The sequence below is a fragment of the Peromyscus eremicus genome, chromosome 7 (genome assembly GCF_949786415.1).
Source record: "Peromyscus eremicus chromosome 7, PerEre_H2_v1, whole genome shotgun sequence".
Taxonomy (NCBI): domain Eukaryota; kingdom Metazoa; phylum Chordata; class Mammalia; order Rodentia; family Cricetidae; genus Peromyscus; species Peromyscus eremicus.
The window spans coordinates 95,056,289-95,080,389 of record NC_081422.1 but is presented as its reverse complement, the minus strand read 5'-3'; the positions used below and the strand labels follow the sequence as shown (position 1 = coordinate 95,080,389).

The 24,101-nt window shown below is 35.4% G+C and overlaps 1 protein-coding gene across 3 annotated transcripts in view; it reads right to left on the bottom strand.

The window, feature by feature from the left end:
* The window catches only part of Stag1 (STAG1 cohesin complex component), a 322,421-nt gene that overhangs the window by 76,955 nt on the left and 221,365 nt on the right, over nt 1–24,101 (bottom strand). For all 3 annotated transcript variants that reach the window (XM_059268454.1, XM_059268455.1, XM_059268456.1), the window contains 2 exons: nt 20,651–20,758; nt 9,697–9,811 (listed from right to left, as the gene is read on the bottom strand). In XM_059268454.1, the coding sequence (XP_059124437.1) occupies nt 9,697–9,811; nt 20,651–20,758 (223 nt within the window). The remainder of the gene's footprint in view (nt 1–9,696; nt 9,812–20,650; nt 20,759–24,101) is intronic.

The window sequence follows — 24,101 nt, the reverse complement described above, 5'->3', positions numbered from 1 at the left end:
CTTAGCCTCAAAACTTTACTTAGTTACCAAAGATTCCTACATTCCTGTTCTTCTTTTATTATATTTAAATTTCATTTTGCTAAAAAACATTCTCAATGATTTGCAATATAGAGTTCGTAGTTAGAAAACATATCCTTTGATAACTCCACTGTTGCACTCTCTACAGAGTTCCTGTTAGACAATACAGCAAAACTGTAAATTTGTACTTGCTGACTATTCATTTTCTCTCATACTTGAACTTTTGCTTCTTAAATGTTTGAATTCTAGTTTAAGCTCTCTTCCTCTTTCATAAAATTCTCTTCTCATACTTTGGGATATGAATTATGTTTTTTCATTAATATACTGTTTTTATGTTTCTTTTTCAAGCTTCAGATACTCTTGTCAGTTCATGCCAGTAAGCTTAATTTTAAGACCCTGACTTCCTCAGATGACAGAGAAAATGAAAAGAGGAGAATCTGTAATCACACAGAATTTCTGTTAGTGATATACATTTGTAAGCAAATAATTCTCTGTCCCCCGGGTGGACATAAAGTACCTGAGCATTAACTTTATTTCTAAGACACACTGTATATATCCTAAATGCCCTGGACCAGCAGTTCTAAAGTGGTAAACATGGCAGCTATTTAATTACTATGTATGTTATATATTCAACAGTCTCTGCTGCCCTGATCCTTAGTGTATATTTTTTGAGCAAAGTCTTAGTTAATAAAGGAATGTTCTATTTTTGCTCATGAGGATGTAAATCACTTAGTGTTAAAGTGCTGTGTTGCTCTTTTCTCATTTATATTTTATTGCTTTTACAGTCTTTATCCATCTGGAAACTGGTAATGACCCTTTAACTTAACTAATTTAGCTGGAATTGAAGACATATTTCAATTCTTTTAACTAGTATAATTCTATTAACATCAGTATTCTTTAAAAAAAATTTTAAAAATATTTGAGGGCTCGAGAGATGGCTCAGTGGTTAAGAGCACTGGCTACTATTCTAGAGGACCCAGGTTCAATTCCCAGCACCCACATGGCAGCTCACAACTGTCTGTAACTCCAGTTCCAGGAGATCTGACACCCTCACACTAATGCACATAAAATAAAATTAAATAAATTATTTTAAAAATATTTGAGTGTTTTGCCTATATGTATTTATATGTACCACATGTATGCCTAGTGCCCTGGGAGGCTAGAAGATGTATGATACTCTGGAACTGGAGTTACAGATGGTTGTGAGCCACCATATGGATGCTGGAAATTGAACCTGGGTACTCTAGAAGAGCAGCACATGATCTCTATAAGCCATCTCTCCAGCCGCAGAATCAGCATTCTTATAGATGATTTTCTTTTCCATGCTTTATCATTTAGCTCTGGTATACTGTCACCATTCTTATCACAAATTTTGTTTATATTAATCAATATTCTTATTGTAGTAGAGTAAATTTGATAATTTACTCATCTTTCTGACTGTAAAGAGATGATGATACAGTACAGTGCTGTAGTAGTCTTTATTGTTAATTTGACTGGATTTGATACAGCATAATATCAGGTTATGGTACAAGTTACTGCTCAATAGTCTTTGCCAGATCTATGGAGAGAGAAGACAGAAAAAAGTAGTTTTGGGGAGGAGAGAAAAATCAAGTTTAAAGCTCAAGACAAGGCTTGTGTGGAGAAAACTACTTTAACAAAGTGATTAGCATACTGAGACAACAGGAAAGGTATTCTGAAAGCCATATCTAACCCACTAAAAGGTTAGCTTGTAAAAATGCAAATTCATTTGAAGGAAAATGCTGGTCAAAGGGTTACATGCCTGAAAACAACTGCCTAATGAAGTGTTTACATATGCTTAGCTGCTAAGGCTACCACTGCTAAGCTGCTACCACTGCAGCAATGGTAGAAGGGGACCAGATGATATCTCCAGCTGTCAGGAGACCTTGGCAACATCATCCACATGGTGCTAGTATAGCAAATACAAAAAAAAATGTAATACTTACAAGGGCATGGAGGTTTCTAGTAAGGATTCATAAAGGCTCTGACCCTAGGTAATGTGTGGAAGGGTAAGAGTCCCTGCAAGGAGGCCATCTTTTGAAGCTGTGGTGAAGTTCAAGTTGCAATAGAGACTTTAAAATGTCAGAGATGCCAGGAGCATGCAAACTGTGTCAACAAAAGCTTGAGGCACAAGTAGTACTAGCCCAGTGGAGAGGGCAAATGTGTTACACAAAGCAAAAATATAGAGGAGTAGGCTACTTAAGTCTGTGAGAACTTGGGTGATGTAACACAGTTGCCAGACACTGAGCACAAGGTTTGGTTACTGCATTGTTCTGTTTTGGTCTGATCTTTACTTGTTATACCAATATTCCTACCTCTTAGAACAGAAATGCTTATTTTTTGCCTTTGAATGTTGCAAATATATAATTTGCTTTATTTTATAAAGGCTCATAAGTTAATTTTGTCTTGACTCTCAGAAAAGATCTTGGACTTGTAAAGAGCATTCAGACTATTGACTATTATGGGGACTTTTGAAGTTGGACCGAATGTATTTTTGCATTATGAGACAGATATAAAAATTTGAGAGCTTGAGGTGGAATATTATGGCTTAAAAGTGATGTATTCGGGTGTCACATTAACAAGGGGTGGCATGATAGATAATCTTGTAGAATATTAATTTAAGATGTGTTACATTTGTTTATGCTGTGGAATATTTGTTTAATAATGCAAAGATGTGTTACATTCTTTTATGTTGCATTTGTTTAACTCTATGAAGCTGTGTTACTTTGCCTGCCCCAAATACCTGATTGGACTAGTAAAGAGCTGAATGGCCACTAGCTAGACAGGAGACGGATAGGTGGGGCTGCCAGGTAGGGAATAAATAGGAGAAAAAAAGGAGGAGGGAGAAAGGCAAGAAAAGGAGAAGAGAGAAGAGGATGTTGGGGGATATCCACCTAGCCACCCAGCCAGTCAGACACAAAATAAGAAAGGAAGAAAAGATACACAGAAATAGAGAAAGGAAAAAGCCCAGAGGCAAAGGTAGATGAGATAATTTAAGTTAAGAAAAGCTGACTAGAAATAAGCCAAATTAAGGCTCGGCATCCATTAGTAAGCATAAGCCTCTGTGTATTTATTTGGGAGCTGGGTGGTGGGCCCCCAAAGAGCAAAGAGTAAAATAAACAAAAACAAAAAACAAGATAATCTTCACAGTCAAACTGAGTGGATTTGAAATTACCTGGGAGACAGGTAAGACTGTGTCATTGAGGAACTTTATTTAGAGAAGTTTAACTGAGGAAGAAAGAACCATCCTATGGACTGGGAGTTAGACTGAATACAAAGGTAAAAATTAAAAAGCAAGCCGAGTACTACCATAGTATCTTTCTGCTTCCTGACATCAGATGCCATGTTAGCAGCTGCCCCATTCTCCTGCTGTCATGGACTCTGCCACAATGGACTAGATCTCAAATCATGAGCCAAAACAGCCTTCTTCCTTCTTTAAGCTACTTAAGTCAGGTATTTAATACAATATCTGACAATGAGAAAATAAGTGCATTCTATTAAAACCAATAATTAGTCATTACAAATTTTAGTGAGTATATCAGAAAATCATGGGTTAAAAATTTAATGAGTATATTAAAAGAGCAAGATTATGTATCAGCTCATTTTCTGATTAAGTTTCAAATTCATCAATATCAGTAAGCTACAGCTACATTGTCAGTCAGGGATCGGCTTGATATAATGTTTAGCATATTTTGTCTTTAGACATGTGACAACTACAGAACTTGATTTCAAATTAATTTGAACTACCATAAAACAATGTTTGGGTGAAAAAGTTCTAAGAAAGGTAAGGATAGCAAGGATCTTCTATTATGAGTCAAAGATGAAGCTCTACGAAGGACTTGGAGGCATTTTAAATAATTGTTATAAAGCAGCAGCAGCAAGTAAGCTCTCAGAATTAAAAAAAGGTAGGTAACTTTAAAATTATAAGAAAAATAATTTTCTAAAACATGGTTATTGGTGTTACCTTTTATATAATCATGTAATAGAAAAACTGTTTTTATACTCTTCAAGAATTATACAAACAAAAAAAATCAAATAACTTTAATGAACAGTTACTATACAGCAAGATGGATATTTGAAAATTTATTATAAATAGATGTTATAACTAAATTGACATTATATGTTAAATCCTATTTATATACTGGTGCATTTTATATTGAAAGATAAAATTAGATTTTATTTTATAGAATTTCTTCTAAACTTGTACATTTGGTGAAACAACCTCAAATTCCTGGAGATTTTTATAATAGTTCAGGTATGTTCTGATTCATCTTTAAGTAGCTTCAAATTTGCTTCCAATGTTTTATTTAAAGATTTGTCTGCTTCTTAACCTCTGGTCGACGTTAAAGGATTGTGTATATAATATAACTAAGAATTACAACTCCTTACAATTTCTAAACATTCCAATACTGTGTCTTTGATCTTGCTAAAAGAGATCATTAGTCATTAGTTAATTTTATGAAACCTGAATATGAGTTGAAGAGGTCATCAATGGATAAAGTTATGGTGATATTTTATTTGTATTAAAGTGTTATTTGTATGTTAATAAATAAAGTTACGCGGGGTGGGGGTCAGAGCTATTAGCAAGCCATAGGAAAGCCGGGCGGTGGTGGTTTACACTTGTAATCCCAGCACTTGGTAGGCAGAGCTAGGTAAGTCTGTGTGTATTCAGGGATACAGCCAGCATTGGATATACACGCCTCTAATCTCAATACCAACCATAGAAGACCTGGAGGTCTGTACAGACAGGCAGTGACGAGGCAGTCATGTGGTTGGGTTTACAACCAATGAGAAGGCAGAACAAAAGGTGCTGTGGGATAGTCTGTATGTCAAGTGTGTTGCTGATTGGTTGGTAAATAAAACACTGATTGGCCAGTAGTCAGGCAGGAGGAAGATTAGGCGGGACAAGGAAGAGAATAAAGCTGGGAAGTGGAAGGCTGAGTCAGAGAGACACTGCCAGCCGCCACGATGACAAACAGCATGTGAAGATGCCGGTAAGCCACAAGCCATGTGGCAAGGTATAGATTAATGGGAATGGATTAATTTAAGCTATAAGAACAGTTAGCAAGAAGCCTGCCATGGCCATACAGTTTGTAAGCAATATAAGTCTCTGTGTTTACTTGGTTGGGTCTGAGCGGCTGTGGGACTGGCAGGTGATAGAGATTTGTCCTGACTGTGGGCCAGGCAGGAAAAACGCTAGCTACAAGAAAGTCTATATAAAGACTTTAATACAGGAAGTAGCTCTCTTTTGGAGAGGTAGGACCACCACAGAAGGAAGGGTAAGGTTTTTGCTCTTAGCTCTGACCTCTTGGCTTTCTTCTCTGCATTGGTTCTGTGTTTCTTATTTAATAAGACGGTTACATCTACATAAAGTGCTTTTCCTACAAGTCTGGGGACCTGAATTACAATTCCCAGAAGCCACAAAAAAGCTTGTGTTAGTGCACATGTAACCCTGACACTCACAGGATATGAAAGACTGAGAGAACAGAACCCTGTAAACTTACAGGCTATCTAGCATGACATAAATAGCAAGATCAACAAAGGAGCCTATTTCAAACAAGGTGGAAGATGAAGACCAAAACCTGAGATTGTCCTCTGATGTCCACACACATGCCCACATTAAAAAAACAAAGAGACAACAGGCTTTATTTTTTTGGGAGGAAGGAAGAGGGAGAGTGAGAAACCAAGAATTCAAAGAACATTATTCTAGGTCAAGAAATGCCCAATACACTGGAGAGACTTCTTGGGTCTATCAATAATATGGGTGCCTGTTACTCTGACTATTCCATAAGACTACAAGAGGGAACCACATTTGCATAAATCTACTTGAAAATAATTATGTCAGTAGGAAATACAATTTAGTTTATATAACAAACTCCATTGTTAAACCATCTATAGAAAACTCTGGACTCATGACATTTAAATAATACTTCTGCTACCAACTGGCCAAGTATGTAAAATACAGGATATTTTGTCACCTAAAATTAACTACTAACAAAAGGTTGCTGGAGTTTATAAATGTCACATTTTGATACCAACAGAAAACCAACAATTAGTTTAAGTAGATCTCTCATTCTTCACCATAAATATTACCTGTATAGTAAATCTTTCAACATTTTATAATTACATTACTAATAGTTTATTTCACATTTAAATAAAACAAAGGATTGTACTCAGTTCTATTAATCACAGTTAAGTGATTTACAACTCATCTGATTTCAAGAGATTCTATCCGAAATTTTACAAATTGACATGTTTTACAGAAAGTAAGTTTAAAAACAGAATTCAAAATAGGAAAGTATTGGGAGTTTTACTGTACTAAAGAACATAGCTTCAACATACAGTTAGCTCTGAGTGTGCACAGTCGTGTAACAGAAAAAGAGTTTTTTTTTTTTGTTTAAATAATAGCTATTTCTTGTGAAACACATGACATCAGAATGGTCAAATCCTTAAATATGATTTGCACTTGGCTTTGGTAGCTGTGAAGAATGGCATGTGTGAAAACTGGAATATATATTTTTATATTGTTGTACCCCTTGCAAGCATAAAGATTTAGTAATTTATGAAATCAGCAGACATAAGCATGACAAATTATTTTAAATGAAAGATGAAAATGCCTAAAATAAAATACTTTTATGCCTTAATAAATCAAGTTCTTGAGAACTTTCAGAAAACCAAAGTTTTTCCTTTAGTTAACAGTAAAACTAGCTAAGACCATTAGAGTCCTTAACTTTTCAACACTTTAATACTTAAATGGCTAATCTCTACTAATATCTGAAGCCATTGGTGGCATTACTTTTTATATAGTTTATAATTATTGAATAATACTCTTTTTTCTATTTCTTTGTAACAGTGATTCCCAATCTTCCTAATGCTGAGACCCTTTAATACAGTTCCTTATGTTGTGGTGACTTTCAACCTTAAAATTATTTCATTGCTACTTCATAACTGTAGTTTTGCTACTGTTATGAATCATAATGTAAATATCTGATAGGCCAGCTTCAAAGGGGTCATGATGCACAGCGAGAACTACTACTCTAAAGTCTAATGGTATAGTGAAAAGAGCTATCACAAGGTGACATTGCTTTATTTTAAAATTAAAACTTTACATTTTATTCTGTAACATATCTAAACTTACTTGTTAATAAAACAATGTTTTAAATCCTTACTCAAGAAAATGTGGACTAGAAGCATATGCATTAGCCCTGAATTTGTTCAAAAGCATAATGTAAGGTCCCAATCTAGAGGTTCAGAACTGGCATTTTATTAATAATAAACCATAGTGTCATGTATGTAAGACACTGTTACTAACATATTTGAATGCAACTTTCCTGCTGATTTTGTTTATTATTATTATTATTATTATTATTATTATTATTATTATTATTATTTTGGTTATTTGAGACAGGGTTTCTTTGTATAGCTCTGGCTGTCCTGGAACTTGCTTTGTAGACCAGGCTGGCCTCGAACTCACAAAGATCCACCTGTCTCTGCCTCCTGAGTACTGGGATTAAAGGCATGTACCACCACCACCTGGCTCTTTTTTCTTTTTTAAAGATTTATTTATTTATTATGTATACAGTGTTCTGCCTACATGTATGCCTGCAGGCCAGAAGAGGGCCCAGATCTCATTATAGATGGTTGTGAGCCACCATGTGGTTGCTGGGAATTGAACTCAGGACCTTTGGAAGAGCAGCCAGTGCTCTTAACCACTGCTGGCTCTTTATTCTTATTTGAAGAAACTGACATTTTGTTGTGGAATAATTTTTTGTACACTGTGAATATGTGTCACTTTGGTTTAATAAAAAGCCAAATGGCCAATAGCTAGGCAGGATTTTAGAGACAGAGAGAATGCTGGGAAGAAAGGTGGAGTTACCAGGAGATGCCAGGAATGCAGAGTAAGCAGCATGGGCTTTACAAAGTAAAAGTAACAGAGCCACATAAAAGAACATAGATTAAAAGATATGGGTTAATTTAAATTATAAGAGCTAGTTAGATATGGGTTAATTTAAATTATAAGAGCTAGTTAGAAATAGCTAGTTGGGCTGGAGAGATGGCTCAGAGGTTAAGAGCACTGACTGCTCTTCCAGAGGTCCTGAGTTCAATTCCCAGCAACCACATGGTGGCTCACAACCATCTGTAACGAGATCTGGTGCCCTCTTCTGGCCTGCGGTCATACATGCTGTATACATAATAAATAAATAAATCTTTAAAAAAAAAAAAAAAAAAAAAAAAAAGAAATAGCTAGTTGGCTGAGTTTTCATAATTAATAAGTCTCCATGTGATTATTTGGGAGCTGGCAGTAGGACAGAAAAGTCCACCTACAACAACTTTTTGCTTTGTTCTAATGTCCCTCATTCTATTTATTTGCTTTGTATTTTTTTCTTTTTTTAAATTTTTTTTTGTTTTTTTTTTGAGACAGGGTTTCTCTGTGTAGCTTTGTGCCTTTCCTGGAACTCACTTGGTAGCCCAGGTGAGCCTCGAACTCACAGAGATCTGCCCGGCTCTGCCTCCCGAGTGCTGGCATTAAAGGTGTGCGCCGCTACCACCACCACCTGGCTTCACTTTAGTTTTTACATAGGTTGTCTATTTTTCTCTTTTTTTTTTTTTCATTTTTACAGAGCAGTTACAGTACTATCAAATTTGAATATTCATAGAATCTTTTAGGTTTCTCTTCTTCTCTGACATTTTCTATTTTCCAAATAAAATTGAGTCTTAATTTTTTTGTGGTATTAAACTAGGGCCTGACACATATGAGGCAAAGGTCTTATCACTGAGCTGAACGCATCCCCAGCTCCCTTTGTACTGTCTTCAAAATTCTGAGATAGGGTCAAAATTGCACAAGCTGGCCTTGAATTCACACCGTAGACTATTCAGGCCTTGAATTTGTGATCTGCCTGAACACATCCTCTAATTTACTTTGGATTAGAAGTTTTTGCCACCATGTCTGCCTTGACTTTTAGTTTTCTTAACTTCTTTTGCATTTTTATTTTCATTCATTTCTAAACTAAATAGTTTATTCATTCAGGGTCTCCTTATAATTAGCTTATTCTTTAATCAACATCATGCCAGCAGTAGGAAATACTGATTAAAATATCAAAGTACAGTAGAGTGAGCAAATAAAACCATGTCTTCAAAAACAGATATGTTTTGAGTCCTAAGTATAAAAATCACATAAATAAAGCCTGGTAACAGACTATAGTATATGGAAAATAATTAATGATTCTTAAACTAGCTAGAATTAATAGTTTTAACAGTTTGACAATGTTCACAACTTTTATTCTTGATGCAGAGAATTTAACCTAGGGTCTTGTGTGCTCGGCAAAACTCCACAACAAAACTGAACCACCAAGCTCTTAAAACTGTTTAATAAAATAATTTAGATGCTAGAGAGAAATTAGACATAAAAAAGGAAAAAGTTAAAAATGTAGAACTGGCATTCTGAAACAGTATAAAACTTTAAAATTACTAGACTATATTTAGTGTTGATACACCCCTATATGTATGTATATTCTCACAAAAAGCAAAGTATGCAGCAATTCATAATGGTGACTTTACAAGAAAAGCGTTTGTTTTCAGGACTGTAGTGGATTGAACCCTAACTGCTTACCTCAGATCAAGTGACAGAAGGAAACAAGAGTCAACTAAAACCCTTCTTACCTCACTTTCAAGAAAGAAGAGAACAAGCATCCGGATGAGATTCCCATTTGGACTGTTCCTTCCTCTCCTCTTTGCTAATGCTTCCTCTGCTTGTGGGTCATGTCTGCTAAACAGCCTGCAGGGGAAACAATATAAACTCACATGAACACAAATTTCAGTAATTTTTCAAAACACAAAAAATTCACTGTTGAAAAAAATATGAAAAAGATTTTTAATCTAATTCAATACAACTTATCTCTTTTTATTTTTTCAGACAGGAAGAAGAAAGGCAGAGGGAAAAAGAGATACCAGTCTGCTGCCCAAGGAACATGCCAGCCGACCAGTAAGCCACGGAATACTTGCCAAATATAGATGAATAGAAACGGATTAATTTAAGTTATAACAGCTAGCTAGAAAGAAGCCTGCCATATGCCATGCAACTGGTAATTAATGTAAACCTCTGAGTAATTATTTTATAAGTGGCTGTGAGATCCTGGGTTGGGAAGGACCGGAGAAACCTTCCAACTACACTTCAGTCAAGTGTTATCATGCCTGGCTATTAAATGATACCTTTACAGAGATAAAAAATGGTCAAATTAAAAATATCTTACACAGTTCAACATGAGGAAATGTTTTTAGTGATGAATAATAAATACTTAAATATTTATTAAAAATGTAAGCACTACTTTCCTATGATTGATATTAGAGTATGTAATTTTAAATATAGATTAAAAACAGTTTCTTAAATATTTATTTCAGCTGTAAATACATTAAAGAAAATGCTGAGCAATAATAAAAAAATCTACATTTTAATATTTATGCCTCTTGTATTCTCCAATGGTTATAACCATTATTTAGAAGCAATATTCTTAAGCCCAACTGTTTAAAATTTTATTAGTACTATATCTATAAAAATTTACTTTCAAGAACAAAACTTCTAAATATGGCTAAGAAGGAAATTCAAGTTTTAAATTTGCTATATAGATTTATTCTAGTAAAACAAAGCTCTCTTATTTTTAGGGACTGCTCTAAGACCAAGGGATGCAGCAATGAACATGAAATTGGTTCTCGGGAGAAACTTTTATTCTACTGCAGCAGTTCTCAACCTGTGGTTTGCGGCCCTTTTGGGGATTAAATGATCCTTTCACAAGGGTCTTGTATCAGATATCCCGAATCTCAGATATTTAGATCACAATTCATTACAGTACAAGATTACACTTATGAAGTAGCAACTAAAATAATTTTATGGTTGGGGGTCACCACAACATGAGGAAGTGTATTAAAGGGTCACAGCATTAAGAAGGTTGAGAACCACTGCTCTAGTAGATGGAAATAGACTAAATGTACTGTCTCAGATAATTTACAGAAAAATAAAGAAATATGGACAAGCAAGTAACATATGCAAGCTTATATATAAGTTTTTCAAATGAAAAGCTAAGTAACTGAGAGGTGTTCTCTTTGGGGTGGCTTTCAAATTTGTGATGAAGGTAATAGCCCTTGGTAACTAAAATGTACTAAGCTGAATAACTGCATTTATTTCACATGAGGTTCTGAAAAAATAGATGAAATTTGTAATGTTAAAAATGTAGAATTTTGAGACCTCCTACAGGGCTAGTCTCCTGACTTCCCCATCCATGCTTTCTTTACAACCAGTCAGATCTAGCCCAGGTCCCATATCCACTGCCCCAGCCTAGTTTGGCCTCTCTTGCTTGTACTACAAATCATCTCTAGGCTTCTTCCAGGATCCTCCCTACCTGTTCTCCAACCCATAGGCCCTGCCATGCCACATCCAAAATTTTTACACAGCCAGATCTAGTTCCACACTCCAAGCATAGACTAGGAAGCACATCCTAATACACCAGTCAAATCCCCTCTGTCCACCTGACTTCATCCCACCCAAGCCATTCTAATGTCTAGGCTCAACCTGCTTCACATAGTCTCTTCTGCTGTGACCTGTTCTGTCCATATCCTGTTCTGCCCATATCAGATTAAGAACTAAATAATAATTCAGATGTACAGACCTTATTCCAAAAACACTAACAATATGAAAATAAAACCAGTATGTTCTCTCCAAAACCTACCATTCCTGTAGAAATATTTGCCAATGAGAATTTCTGAGGTGAACTCCAGGACCCACAATTTAAAATAATCATCATAAACTTCATAAAAAATAATTCAAGGAGTTAAAAAAAAGACAAAGAAAAAGCACAATGAAATCTAGGAGAAAGAACTTGAGAATAAACAACTGATCGATGACCAAGAAAGCACAAACAGGCTAAGGGAAATGACTAAAACAATCCAAGACTTCAGAATGGATCTCAATAAGGAGACAGACAAACCGAAGCGGAATTAGAAAACGCCTGTAACTCAACTAGAAAATACAAAGGAAGTCTTACACGTAGAATGAATTAAGCAGAAGATAGAATATCAGGATTTGAAAATAAAAGTAGGATATAGATCATTTTGTCAAGGACTATGAAAAAATTAAAATCACAGAAAAGGAATATATAGAAAATATGAGACACCATGAAAATACCAAATCTTTGATTACAAGAATAGATGAGGGAGAAGAATCTCAACAAGATCATAGAAGAAAACGGCTCTAAACTAAGAAAAGACACATCCAGAGATGTAAGAACCATAGAGAATACCAAATAGATAATCCCAAAAGAGAAAAATCCCTACAGCTTATCACAGTAAAACACGACAGATACGTAACAAAGAGATTGAAAGCTACAAGAGAAACAAACGAGCAAACAAACAAAAACAATGCAAGTTACATATAAAGAAAAATCCATCAGAATAACAGCTGGTTTCTCAATGGAAATTTAGAAAGCCAGGAGAGCCTGGAACAAGGCATTCCAAGAACTAAAGGCTAAGAAAGCTAGCCTAAACTAATAGACCTAGCAAAATTGTCTGCTATAATTGAAGGATAAAGACTTTTCAAGATATAAACAGCCTAAATCAATTTATATTTGACAAAACAAATCTAAAGAAAATACAAGAAACAACACTAAGGGCTGAAGAGAGGAATGAGTATAGCAGGAAGATTGTGGAGAGAAATACAAAGTCATAATTATTTAAAAACAAAGTACTACTAAGAATACAAACACCACTACCAAAAATCAACAACACAATGACTAAAATTTACTCACACATTTCAATATCTTTAAATATAAATGGTTTAAACTCTCCCATCAAAAGACCGAAGCTGACTGAAAGAATCAAGAAACAAAAATCCACCTGTCTATAAGAAACACATCTTAGCTTTAAAGAAAGGAATCTCCTTAGAGTAAAAGAATGGAAAAAAGTACTCTAATCAAATGGGACCAGAAAGCAAGCAGGTGTCAGGATCCTAGTATCTGACAAAATAAGACTTCAAACTAAATCTAATCAGAAGAGATAAAAAGGGATACTTTATTCATTCTAATCAAGGGAACAGTTAGCAAAAACATTACTATCTTAAACATATATGCACCAAACTCTGAAGTACTCAATTTCATAAAACAAGTACTACTGGATTTAAAGGCACAAATTAAAATCAATCAGTTAATATTAGATTATTTCAACACCCCACTTTCTACAACAGACAGGTAGGTCATCTGGACAAAAAACAAACAAACAGAGAAACATTAGAATTAATTGATTCATACACCAAATGAACTTAGAGAACATCTACAGAATATTCCACCCAAACACCAAAGATTATACATTCTACTCAACAGCACACATAAACTGCTCTAAATACACCAGCTCTAAAATATACCATACCATGGAATACAAAACAAATGATTTAAAAAAAATCAAAAAGATTGAAATCATTTCTTGTGTCCTAGCTGACTACAATGCAATAAAACTTAAAATTGACATTAAACAGAACTCAAGTAAACAAACAAATTCATGGAGATTAACTAACTCATTACTAAATAATGAATGAGTCAAATAAGAAATCAAGAAAGAAATTTAAAAAAAACTAAATGAAAACGAAAACAATACAACAAAACCCCTGGGACACATTGAAAGCAGTCTTACAAGGGAAATGTATGACTTACATAAAAAAAAAAATCAAAATAACAAAAAAAACCAAATAAATGATTTATGATGCCAACTAAAAATTCTGGAAAAATATAAGAGCAAACCATATACACATCCAGTCACCAGAAAGAAATAAAAACAAAAATGAGCAGAAATCAATGAAATGGAAACAGAGAAAAAAAAAACCCACAAAGAATCAACGGATCTAACAACTGGTTGTTTAAAAGATAAGTAAGATTAACTGACCCTTAGCCCAACTAAACAAAGAGAGGACCCAAATGAACAGACTTAGAAATAAACAGGAAAACATTAGACCAGGCATCAAAGATATTCAATTATCATATGGTTCTATTTTAAAAACCTAGACTCTATTAAGTTGGAAAATGTAAAAGAAATCAATGAATTTCTAGATTCAGCCAAACCACCAAAATTAAACCAAGAAGTCAACAACCTAAACAGACTCGTACAAATGAGGAGACTGAAATAGTAATAAAAGGTCTTGCAGCTAACTAAAGTCCAAGGCCAGATGGATTCACTGCAGAATTCTACCAGACTTTCAAAAATTTAGCCAATCCTTCTTAAACTAGGAAGGGAGGGAGAGAGAGAAGGAGGGAGGGAGGGAGGCTGGCTCCCAAACTCCTTCTATGAAGCCAGTACTACTCTAAAACCAAAACCAGGTAAAGACACAACAACAACAAAGAAAACTACAGGCCAGAATCCTTGATGAATATAGACTCAAAAATGCTCAATAAAATCACTGCAAACAAAATACAGACAAACATAAAAAAGATTATCTACCATTACCAAGCTGGCTTTATCCTTGAAATGCAGTGAAGGTCCAACATAAGCAAATCAATAAGTAAAACAAAACACATAAATAGACTTAAAGACAAAAATCACATGATCATCTCAATATATGTAGAAAAAGTCTGACAAAAACAATCATGCTTCATGGTCAAGCCCTAGAAAATGTAGTGCTAGTGAGAACATACTTCAACATAACGTACCCCCTAAACACACCCAATATCATCCTAAATGGAGAAAAGGTTGAAGCAATCCCACTGAGGTCAGGAACTGGATGGAGATTACCACTATTCTCACTCTTTTTCAATTGTGCTCAAAGTACTTATTGCTGGAGCAATAAGGCAAGAGATACAAACAGGGAAAGAGGCCACACTTCCTATTTGCAGAGGATACGCTACTATACATTAGAGAGCCCAAAAATTCTACCAGAGAACTTCTAGAAACAATAAATTCAGCAATGTGGCATGATACAGTCAACTTGCATTGATCAAGAGTTTTCTACACACCAACAAGAAACACTTGGGGAAGGAGATCATGCATATACTCCCATTCACAACAGCCTCAAAGAAAATAAAATATCCAGAAGAAACCTAACCAATAAAGCAAAAGACTTCTACAATGAAAACTTTAAACCTCTGAAGAAAGAGATAAAAATACCACAAAATGGAAAGCTATCCCATGCTCATGGATAATTAGAATTAATATTGTGAAAATGACCACTTTATCAAAAGCTATTTATAGATTCAAGCAATCTCAATCAAAATCTCCATCTCATTCTTTTTTTTTTTTTTTTTTGGTTTTTCGAGACAGAGTTTCTCTGTGTAGCTTTGTGCCTTTCCTGGAACTCGCTTTGGAGACCAGGCTGGCCTTGAACTCACAGAGATCCGCCTGGCTCTGCCTCCCGAGTGCTGGGATTAAAGGCGTGCGCCACCACCGCCCGGCCTCCATCTCATTCTTAAAGAAATAGAAGAAAAAAACTGTTCTAGAATTCATATGGAACCAAAGAAGACCCCAGATAGCCAAAATATTTCTGAGCAAAGAGATGACCAGTCCAAATCTTAAGATATATTATGGAGCCATAGTAATAAAATTATTGTATTGTTACAAAAACAGAACAAAATTGAAGACCCAAACATGGAGTATATACAACTACAGCTATTTAATATTTAACAAAGATGACAAAAACATAAGCTGGGGAAAAGAGAACACCTTCAACAAATGGTGCTATGGAAACTGGATGGCCACATGCAGCAAATGACATCGAACAAACTATCACTGTGCATAAAAACTAATTCCAAATGGATCAAAGACCTAAGTGTGAAACCTTAAACTCTGAAATGGCTAGAAGAAAACATACACAGTACCCTACAGAAAAGGACTTTCAGAACAGGGCTTCATTTGCCCTAGAATTAGGTCAAGAGCTGACTAGTAGTAGGACTCCGTAAAACTAAAAACCCTCTGCACAGATAAAGAAAAATCAACTGGGTGAAGGGGAAACTCACAGCATTGGAGTGAATCTTTGGCCAGCTATACATCTAGCAGAAGATTAATATCTAGAACATATAAAGAACTCAACAAACAGAAAAAAAAATCCAGTTGAAAAACTGGCCTGGGATCTAAGCAGAGAGAATTCCAAAAATAAGAAAAAAAATGGCTAAGAACTATCTCAAAAAAAAAAAAAAAAAATGTTCACCATCCCTAGCAATTACAGAAATGTAAATCAAAACAATTCTGAAATTCCATCTCACCCTAGTCAGAATGATAAAGATCAACAGAACAACTGACAATAAATGATGTAGGGGATGTGGAGAAAGGCAAATACTTATTCACTGTTAGAGGGACTACAAACTATGGATATCAGTGTGGAGAATCCTCAAAATGCTAAAAATAAATCTATTCTATGACCCAGCTACACCACAACTTGGCCTATGTACAAAGGACTCTACCCTATACTCCACAGATATTTACTCAGCTATGTTCACTGTTTCTCTACTCACAAAAGCTAAGAAATCAAAACCACCTATATGTCTTCCAACTGACAAATGGATAACAAAAATATGGTACATATACACTATGAAATACTATTAAACTATAAAGAAAAATGAAATCATTAAATCTGAAGGTAAATGTATAGAACTTGAAAAGATTATATTGAGTGAGGTAACTCAGACCCCAAAAGATAAATATCATGGATTCTCTCCCATCGGAGTCTCCTAGCTACAAATCTTCAAATGTGATACTCTATCCTGCAGTAACTACAGAAACCAGGAAAGTAAAAAGATGCCAGTGCTGGGGTAGGAGTATGAGGGAGTAACAGAGGGGAATAAAAGGGTGTAAGTGATCTGTCAGGGAAATGGGAAAAAAGGGAGAGCTCTAGTAAGGGAGAGGGGGAGAATATAAATACAGAAAAAGGAGGAAGAAGGGTAAAATAACAGTAAGGATGTCTGAAAAAGTCAGAAGGAATTATACTATTAACTCTTAACAAATAACAACAAAACCCTGGAATATCTTAGGTATGTGCCTCAATACATGTACATAGTTTAGATGAAATTCCTTACAACACTCCCTCCAAAAGCCAAAAGCTACCTAACAAAAATCCCAACATTAGGTTTGAGAAGTCCTCTTTTTGTTTTTATTTTTAGTCAAGGTTGTTCAAGAGATTGCTAAAACACACAGACTATTAGTATTGCCCCTGGTAGCCACCAAGAGATGGAAGGTAAGTTCCTATTGTTGAAGATACTATGCACTTTAGACACAGCACAGAGACCCCTGAACTGGAACTGATCTTAATGCCTCTTCTCTGAAGACTAGCTTTGAAGGTACCAGAAGGTACCATGTCAATTTCCAGTGGAGGGAGGCAGCCAACAATCTTACCCAGATATGATGCTCGTAAATCACAACTGGCATGGCAAGTTATATAATCCTAAGAGTGCAGTAATAGCATTTAAACCTTGGAGGTAACCAACAGATTTCTAGTTGGACTTAAGACCCGCCTCAACGAGAGGGAAACCACGCCTGGTATTAGAAACTAAACTAACTATCTAGGACTAGTAAAGTCATGATTCGAGGAGGAGCCCATATAAATACCACTTACTTTACTAAACTAGCATAATCTCTAACTATATACATTCTAAATATATGTCACAGATAAATGTAGTCCTACCCCTCCATTAAGGAAATCTCTCTTTGTAACAGATGGAGACAATTACAACAAGCCACAACCTATCAAAATACAGAATTGTGGAGTCCAATCCCAATGAGTACAGCTACCACCTAAGGGCTCAGGGAAATATTGTGAAAGAGAAGGTGTAAAGATTGTGAGAGTCAGAGGATCAGGGACTGTGTCTCCTATTAATCTCAGAATCTATATTCATAATGTCTTACCAACATGATGGCCTAAACATGACATGAACAAACACAACAACAATAGACAAGCCAAAACAGACAGAGGAAAGGCCACAAGGCCTCAACCCTATACAAAGTACTACAGGCAACTAAGGGATGATGAGAGTGGTAGAAATAGTCATTCCCAGAGATGAGCATGTCAACTAGTTATTCAAGATCTAATGGTCAGCCCCAAAACATACTTGAAAAACACTATTCAGATTGAGCTGGTTATATAACACACACACACACACACACACACACACACACACACACACACATGTATATGTGTATATACATATGTGTGTGTTTCTAAATATACACATAAAAAAAGAAGCCATTAATTTGAAAAAAAGCAAGAAGAGGTACATGGATGGGTCTGGAGGGAGGAAAGGGAAGATTATAATATTATATTATATTCTCAAAAATTAAGAAATGTAGAATTTTTGGTGCAATTAAATATTCATTTTAGACACATCTTACAATTTTTGATGATTCTTGTTGATTACATAGTATTTATATACTATAAGATATAAGACTGTGCATGTATGCACTATGCACCTTTTTTTTTTTTTTTAAATTGCTTTTTGCTATGTGGCCTATGGCAGCCTTCAACTCCTGGATTCAAGCAATCCTCTTCTTTTTCTTTTTTTGGTTTTTCGAGACAAGGTTTCTCTGTGTAGCTTTGGAGCCTGTCCTGGAACTCACTCTGTAGCCCAGGCAGGCCTCGAACTCAGAGATCCGCCTGCCTCTGCCTCCAGAGTGCTGGGGTTAAAGGCGTGCGCCACCACCGCCTTGCACAATCCTCTTCTTATCTCAACCTCCTGAAGCGTTGGGACTATGTGCACACCAAAACTTAATAATGAAAATTCTATGGCTGTACTACAGCTTGCTTATTAGTATTTTAATATTTATTATATAAATTGTAGAAAAATGCTAAAATTAGTTATTAAAGATGAAGTTACTAAAATGTGAATTTTTTTATTTTATTTTTTGTTTTTTGAGACAGGATTTCTCTGTTTAACCACACTGGCTGTCCTGGAACTCGCTCTGTCTACCACATTAGCCTTTAACTCACAGAGATCTGCCTGCCTCTGCCTCCTGAGTGCTGAGATTAAAGGCATACGCCACCACCACCCAGCTTTGAATTTTTCTGAGAGGAGCTTGTAAGCATTAATAGAAAAAGCTTTCATAATTTGCGTAAGAATTAGGCTGATTTTCACAAAGAAATAAGACAGAGTAGAGGCTACCTATTCTGAACTGTCATGTAAAATATTCTAATTAAAATTTCTAGCAAATTTTTTTTTTTTTTGGTTTCTTTTTTTCGAGACAGGGTTTCTCTGTGTAGCTTTGCGCCTTTCCTGGGACTCACTTGGTAGTCCAGGCTGGCCTTGAACTCACAGAGATCCGCCTGGCTCTGCCTCCCGTGTGCTGAGATTAAAGGCGTGCGCCACCACCGCCCGGCTTCTAGTAAATATTTTAAACTCAGTCATATAATAAAATAAATGTCTGTAGCTTATGATCTCTATCATATATATATATAATATAGGTGATATATGTATTAAACCAAGTTCTTGATGTTCTTAGTGAAGCTATAGAAGCAATAAATTCCTTCTAAAATCATAAAACAGTTTGAAAAGTTAAGTGGACAACAGAGGCCAAATACACTGTAATATTCTGAGGAAGGAAGGGCAGATACCGATATACTCTTGACGTTTGTGGCATACAATATCCCAAGAAGAATATGGAAATTCCCTTATTCTATTAGCCAAAGGTGTCAGAGTAACTGGCAAAGCCATTGCTATTTTAAAATCTGTGCCTAAGAAGGCTGGGGTGTAGCTTAGTAGTAGAATGCTTGCCTGGCATGTGTGAGTGGTCATGAGGTCAACGAAAACCTTTAATTCTTCCTCTTCACTTTCATTATCAACATGTACTAGCAGCTAGCTACTATTTAAGAAAGATTTTAAACAGAAAACTTTTCTCATTATGAGTAGTAATAGACTAGAACACTGTTGCAACACCAAATTAGATACTGTAGGATGCCAAGCCTGCTTATTATCATAGCTTATCATCCATGTAGAACTGATGCACAGTGCATGTCTTATTATGCTTCTGTAGAATCATAAATTAGTACATGTAATGGACCTTTAGGTTCCCCTTTGCCCACAACCGAATAAATTAATTCACTAATAAATTACACAATATATATAATAGTTCACAATCAGAAAGTGAATTTCACTCTAGTTAAGTGCTATAGTCAGCCAAAAATTAGAAGTAACTTAATAATATCAACTTTAATATATACATAGCTCTCAGAATCACTACGTAATACATCACAATAATGATTCCCAAGGAAACAATGAAAAGAAGCCATGAAAAGGTGGAAGACACTTGCAAGGGGGTACAACTTCATGATTATATAATACACGTAGCAAAGGCATGAGCTGAGATTTTGAAAAGAAACAAGACTTCATAAACTTTAAAAGTCTATTCCTATACTCGGCTAAGAACCGTATTTCAGATTTCACTGAAAAGGAACATGACACAAGGCTCACCACTCTCCCAGATGTGAGCCATGATACAGGAAACAGGCTACAAAGCTATGAGAGCGTTCAAGCACAGTGAAGAGGATATTTTAAGTCCTATGTTCAGTCTCTTCCACTACTGAAGATTATTAGTAAGTGCTTTTAACAACTGAACTCTCTTTTTTCAGTACACAAGTGGAGCCTTGTTTGCAAGATAACTGACTCACTTTTTGTGAAGGAACTCTCCAGCTGCCACAGCAACAGGGCGATGTGCTGAATACACCAAATGGTAAACATTTTCACAGTCTTCATTGGAAAGAGCTTCTTCACTTCCACTGAAAATGTAAAGTAGTAACATCAGAACCACAGGAACTTTTGATTTACGTGACCCCTCATTTAATTTCTGTAAAGCGATTATAAAAGCTGAAAACACAGATTTTAGCTTTCTATTACTGTAAAAGTATTATTTCCCACTAATTATAAATGTATTCACTATATAAAATTCAGATAAAAGAAAAATTTCAAACTTTTTCCATGTGAAGTATCCATAGATAACGATAGTCAGTATCTCAGAGTACGTATCAGACCAACTAAGCATGCTCTTTAAATATACACAAAGCTTTTATTTCTTTTTTAAACATGCTTAAGGAATATATTTGTCCTTGTTTCATACAACTAATCATGCTAGGTAACTTTACTTCCTAGAACTGTATCAACAAAATTGTATTTTATCACCTCTTTACAATGTTAGTCTTCCCACTAAATACAGCCATTCTTTTAAATATTACATTTGTTGGTTTATTTATTTGTGTGTATAGCCGTCCTTTGGTCAAAGGGCAACTTGTGAGAGACGGTTTTTTTCTTCTACCATGTGGGGCCTTGGGATTCAATTCAGGTCATCAGGCTTGGTGGCAAACCTCTTTATGAACTGAGCCATCTTGCCAGTCCCAGCCATTCCTTTAATAACACAATTTTCCTGTCATTTACTCATTTTTTATTTACTCATAATTCTGTGTTTCTTAAATGGTCAAAATGTGTTTGAAGCAGTTTATCCCAAAAATGAATCATTCATTTTCTGATGATTAATATATTTTTAAATGATAAATATGATTATAGCTTAAGTTAATTTGAATACATAATTACTGGGCTGCACAGGACCCTGGTAACATACAGAGTTATAGGTTTATTTCATAGATTCTCAAATGTAGATAGATGACCTAGGACCCAAGATCTTCAGAAATCTAGTAAATAAAAATCAGAATGCTCTTGGCAGCAAAGGACTGTGGTTAAATCAATTCCAAGGAGAAAACTGTAGTTTTGGCTGAAAACCATAAATGTCAAATTGGCAGACAAACTAAAAGTGTTTAAATATATTCTCCCTGCCATCCCACCAATGCTTGTTCCCTTATGGTGAGGCAGATAGTATAGTATAAGCAGGGAACAGTCTTATTATCTACAGACACTAGAAGGGAACACTAGGTCCAGGAGAACTAACTTAATACAGCTATCCATTTCTTATCCTCAGGGCCAAAGACTAACTCAGGCAAATAGGCTTCAAGACTGCTAAGGAAGAGTTGCTAGGTTAGGATGTCTGTATAAATGCCCAACTTGTATCCCCTGAATTTTAAGGAGAGGCAACAGGCTCAGGCTCTTGAAACAAATTACGTATTATCAGCCAAATGGGAAAATAGCCTCAGGAAAAGTAAACACATAGGGAGGAAAAAAACCAATTTAAAGTTACATCTCAGAAATACAAACTCATAAAATATTCTACAAATGTAGAATTATGCTTGTAATCCCACCACTCCAGAGGTTGAGAAAGGAAGAGAGAGAGTTTGAGGCCATACTGAGCCAGGTTGTTTAAGACTTTGTTGGAAAAACAGGAAAAAAGTAGCAGAACTGACAGATGGCACAAAAATATTTAAAGGAGTTGATAATGGGAGATAAAATGTGATTTTACCTGTCATTTAGGAAGGTTTACCACTAATCCTACATGTCAAGAGAAGTAAAGCCAGGTCATTTCATGCACATTCTATAAGAGACTGGTAAGCTAAACTTTGATTCTTAGCTCATTATCAAGTAAAAAACTAAGCTAAATAAAATTAGGACACTGTGAAATTGCATCAATACACATGACTTTTTTAAAAAAAATATGAAACAGTGTTAAGAGAATAATAAAACCTTTACAGATTTTATTTATTTATTTATTTTTTTATGGGTATGGGTGCTTTGTCTGAATATGTCTGTGTACCATATGTGAGCCTGGTGAATGTGGAGGCTCAAAAAGAGTGTCAGATCTCCTGGAACTAGAGTTACAGTGTAGGCTGTCATGTGGGTGCTGGGAACTGAAACTGGGTCTTCTAGAATAGCAGGCAGTGCTCTTAACTGCTGAGTCCTCTCTCTAGCCAGTAATACATATCAAGTCACAGAAAACTATGAAAACTTTATAAAATATATCCTTAGGTTATGTTTATGAACTGGTACACAGCAAGGCCATAAAGAGTTCGAAAAGAAAAAGACTGACTGAAGGAGTCCACAGAAGCAGAGAAACACATAAGGGCTGGAGGGCACTGAGGAATTCATTCTTCCTCCACCCGTAAGCTCTTGGTTTCCTATAGGCCATATATGGGATATTAAAATTGAGCCTGCTTGGATAGTTTTAAAAGACATTGCCCAATAAAATTGTCTATAGGGTAAAGTAGATTAAACATAGAAAATTTGAAAGTCAGGCTCTGGGTGACAATGTAGAAGAGACAAAGGATTCATTGCCCTCTATGAGATATTTGTAATGACAAATTTCTAGAGCAGTCAGAGATCTCTGAAGAATGTATAAAAAAATAGACATAACCAATGCTTTAGGCAAGACACAGTTAGAGGGCCACAATTATATCTGTAAAACATCAGATATTTTCTGTTTTCTAGTCCAGTTAAAATTCAGGGAAATAATTCTATAGAGATTTTTGAAATTAGACAACCTATTTTCTAAGTTTATGGCAAAAAGAAGACTTTCCCTCCGGCCAAACAAGGTCTTGGAAGGTTTGAAAACACTCTTGAAAGAAGTAATTCAGCTTAGTATATTAAAATATGTTTTTTTTTGCGAGACAGGGTTTCTCTGTGTAGTTTTGCGCCTTTCCTGGAACTCGCTTTGGAGACCAGGCTGGCCTCGAACTCACAGAGATCCGCCTGCCTCTGCCTCCCAAGTGCTGGGACTAAAGGCGTGCGCCACCACCGCCCGGCTAAAATATGTTTTTAAAAGGAATGAAATTTTCAGAAATGATTAGGAAGAATGGTATATTAGGGTAAAAAAAAATCACATTAGTATATATGTATTGAAGCATACCATATGTGCAGCATAGCATATAGCGTAGCATAGTATATGAAGCATATCAAGCAACAATATATGACAAAAATCATTTTATTCCTTTAATATGGAAATTTTTTAGATTATCCTTTTGCAGTGAATAGAGGTGAAACCCAGGGCTATGCACATGCTAGTAAAGCACTCTACCAGGGAGTTATGCTACCAGTTCTACACATATTTTTGTTTCTAACTATTAATTAAAAATTACTTTGGTTAAAATTGTGTCAATTTATTCATGAACATACATATAAAGCAATCTACTGTAATGTCGTAGTTAAGTAAAACAATGTATGATATGTTCAAATACAATTTATTCA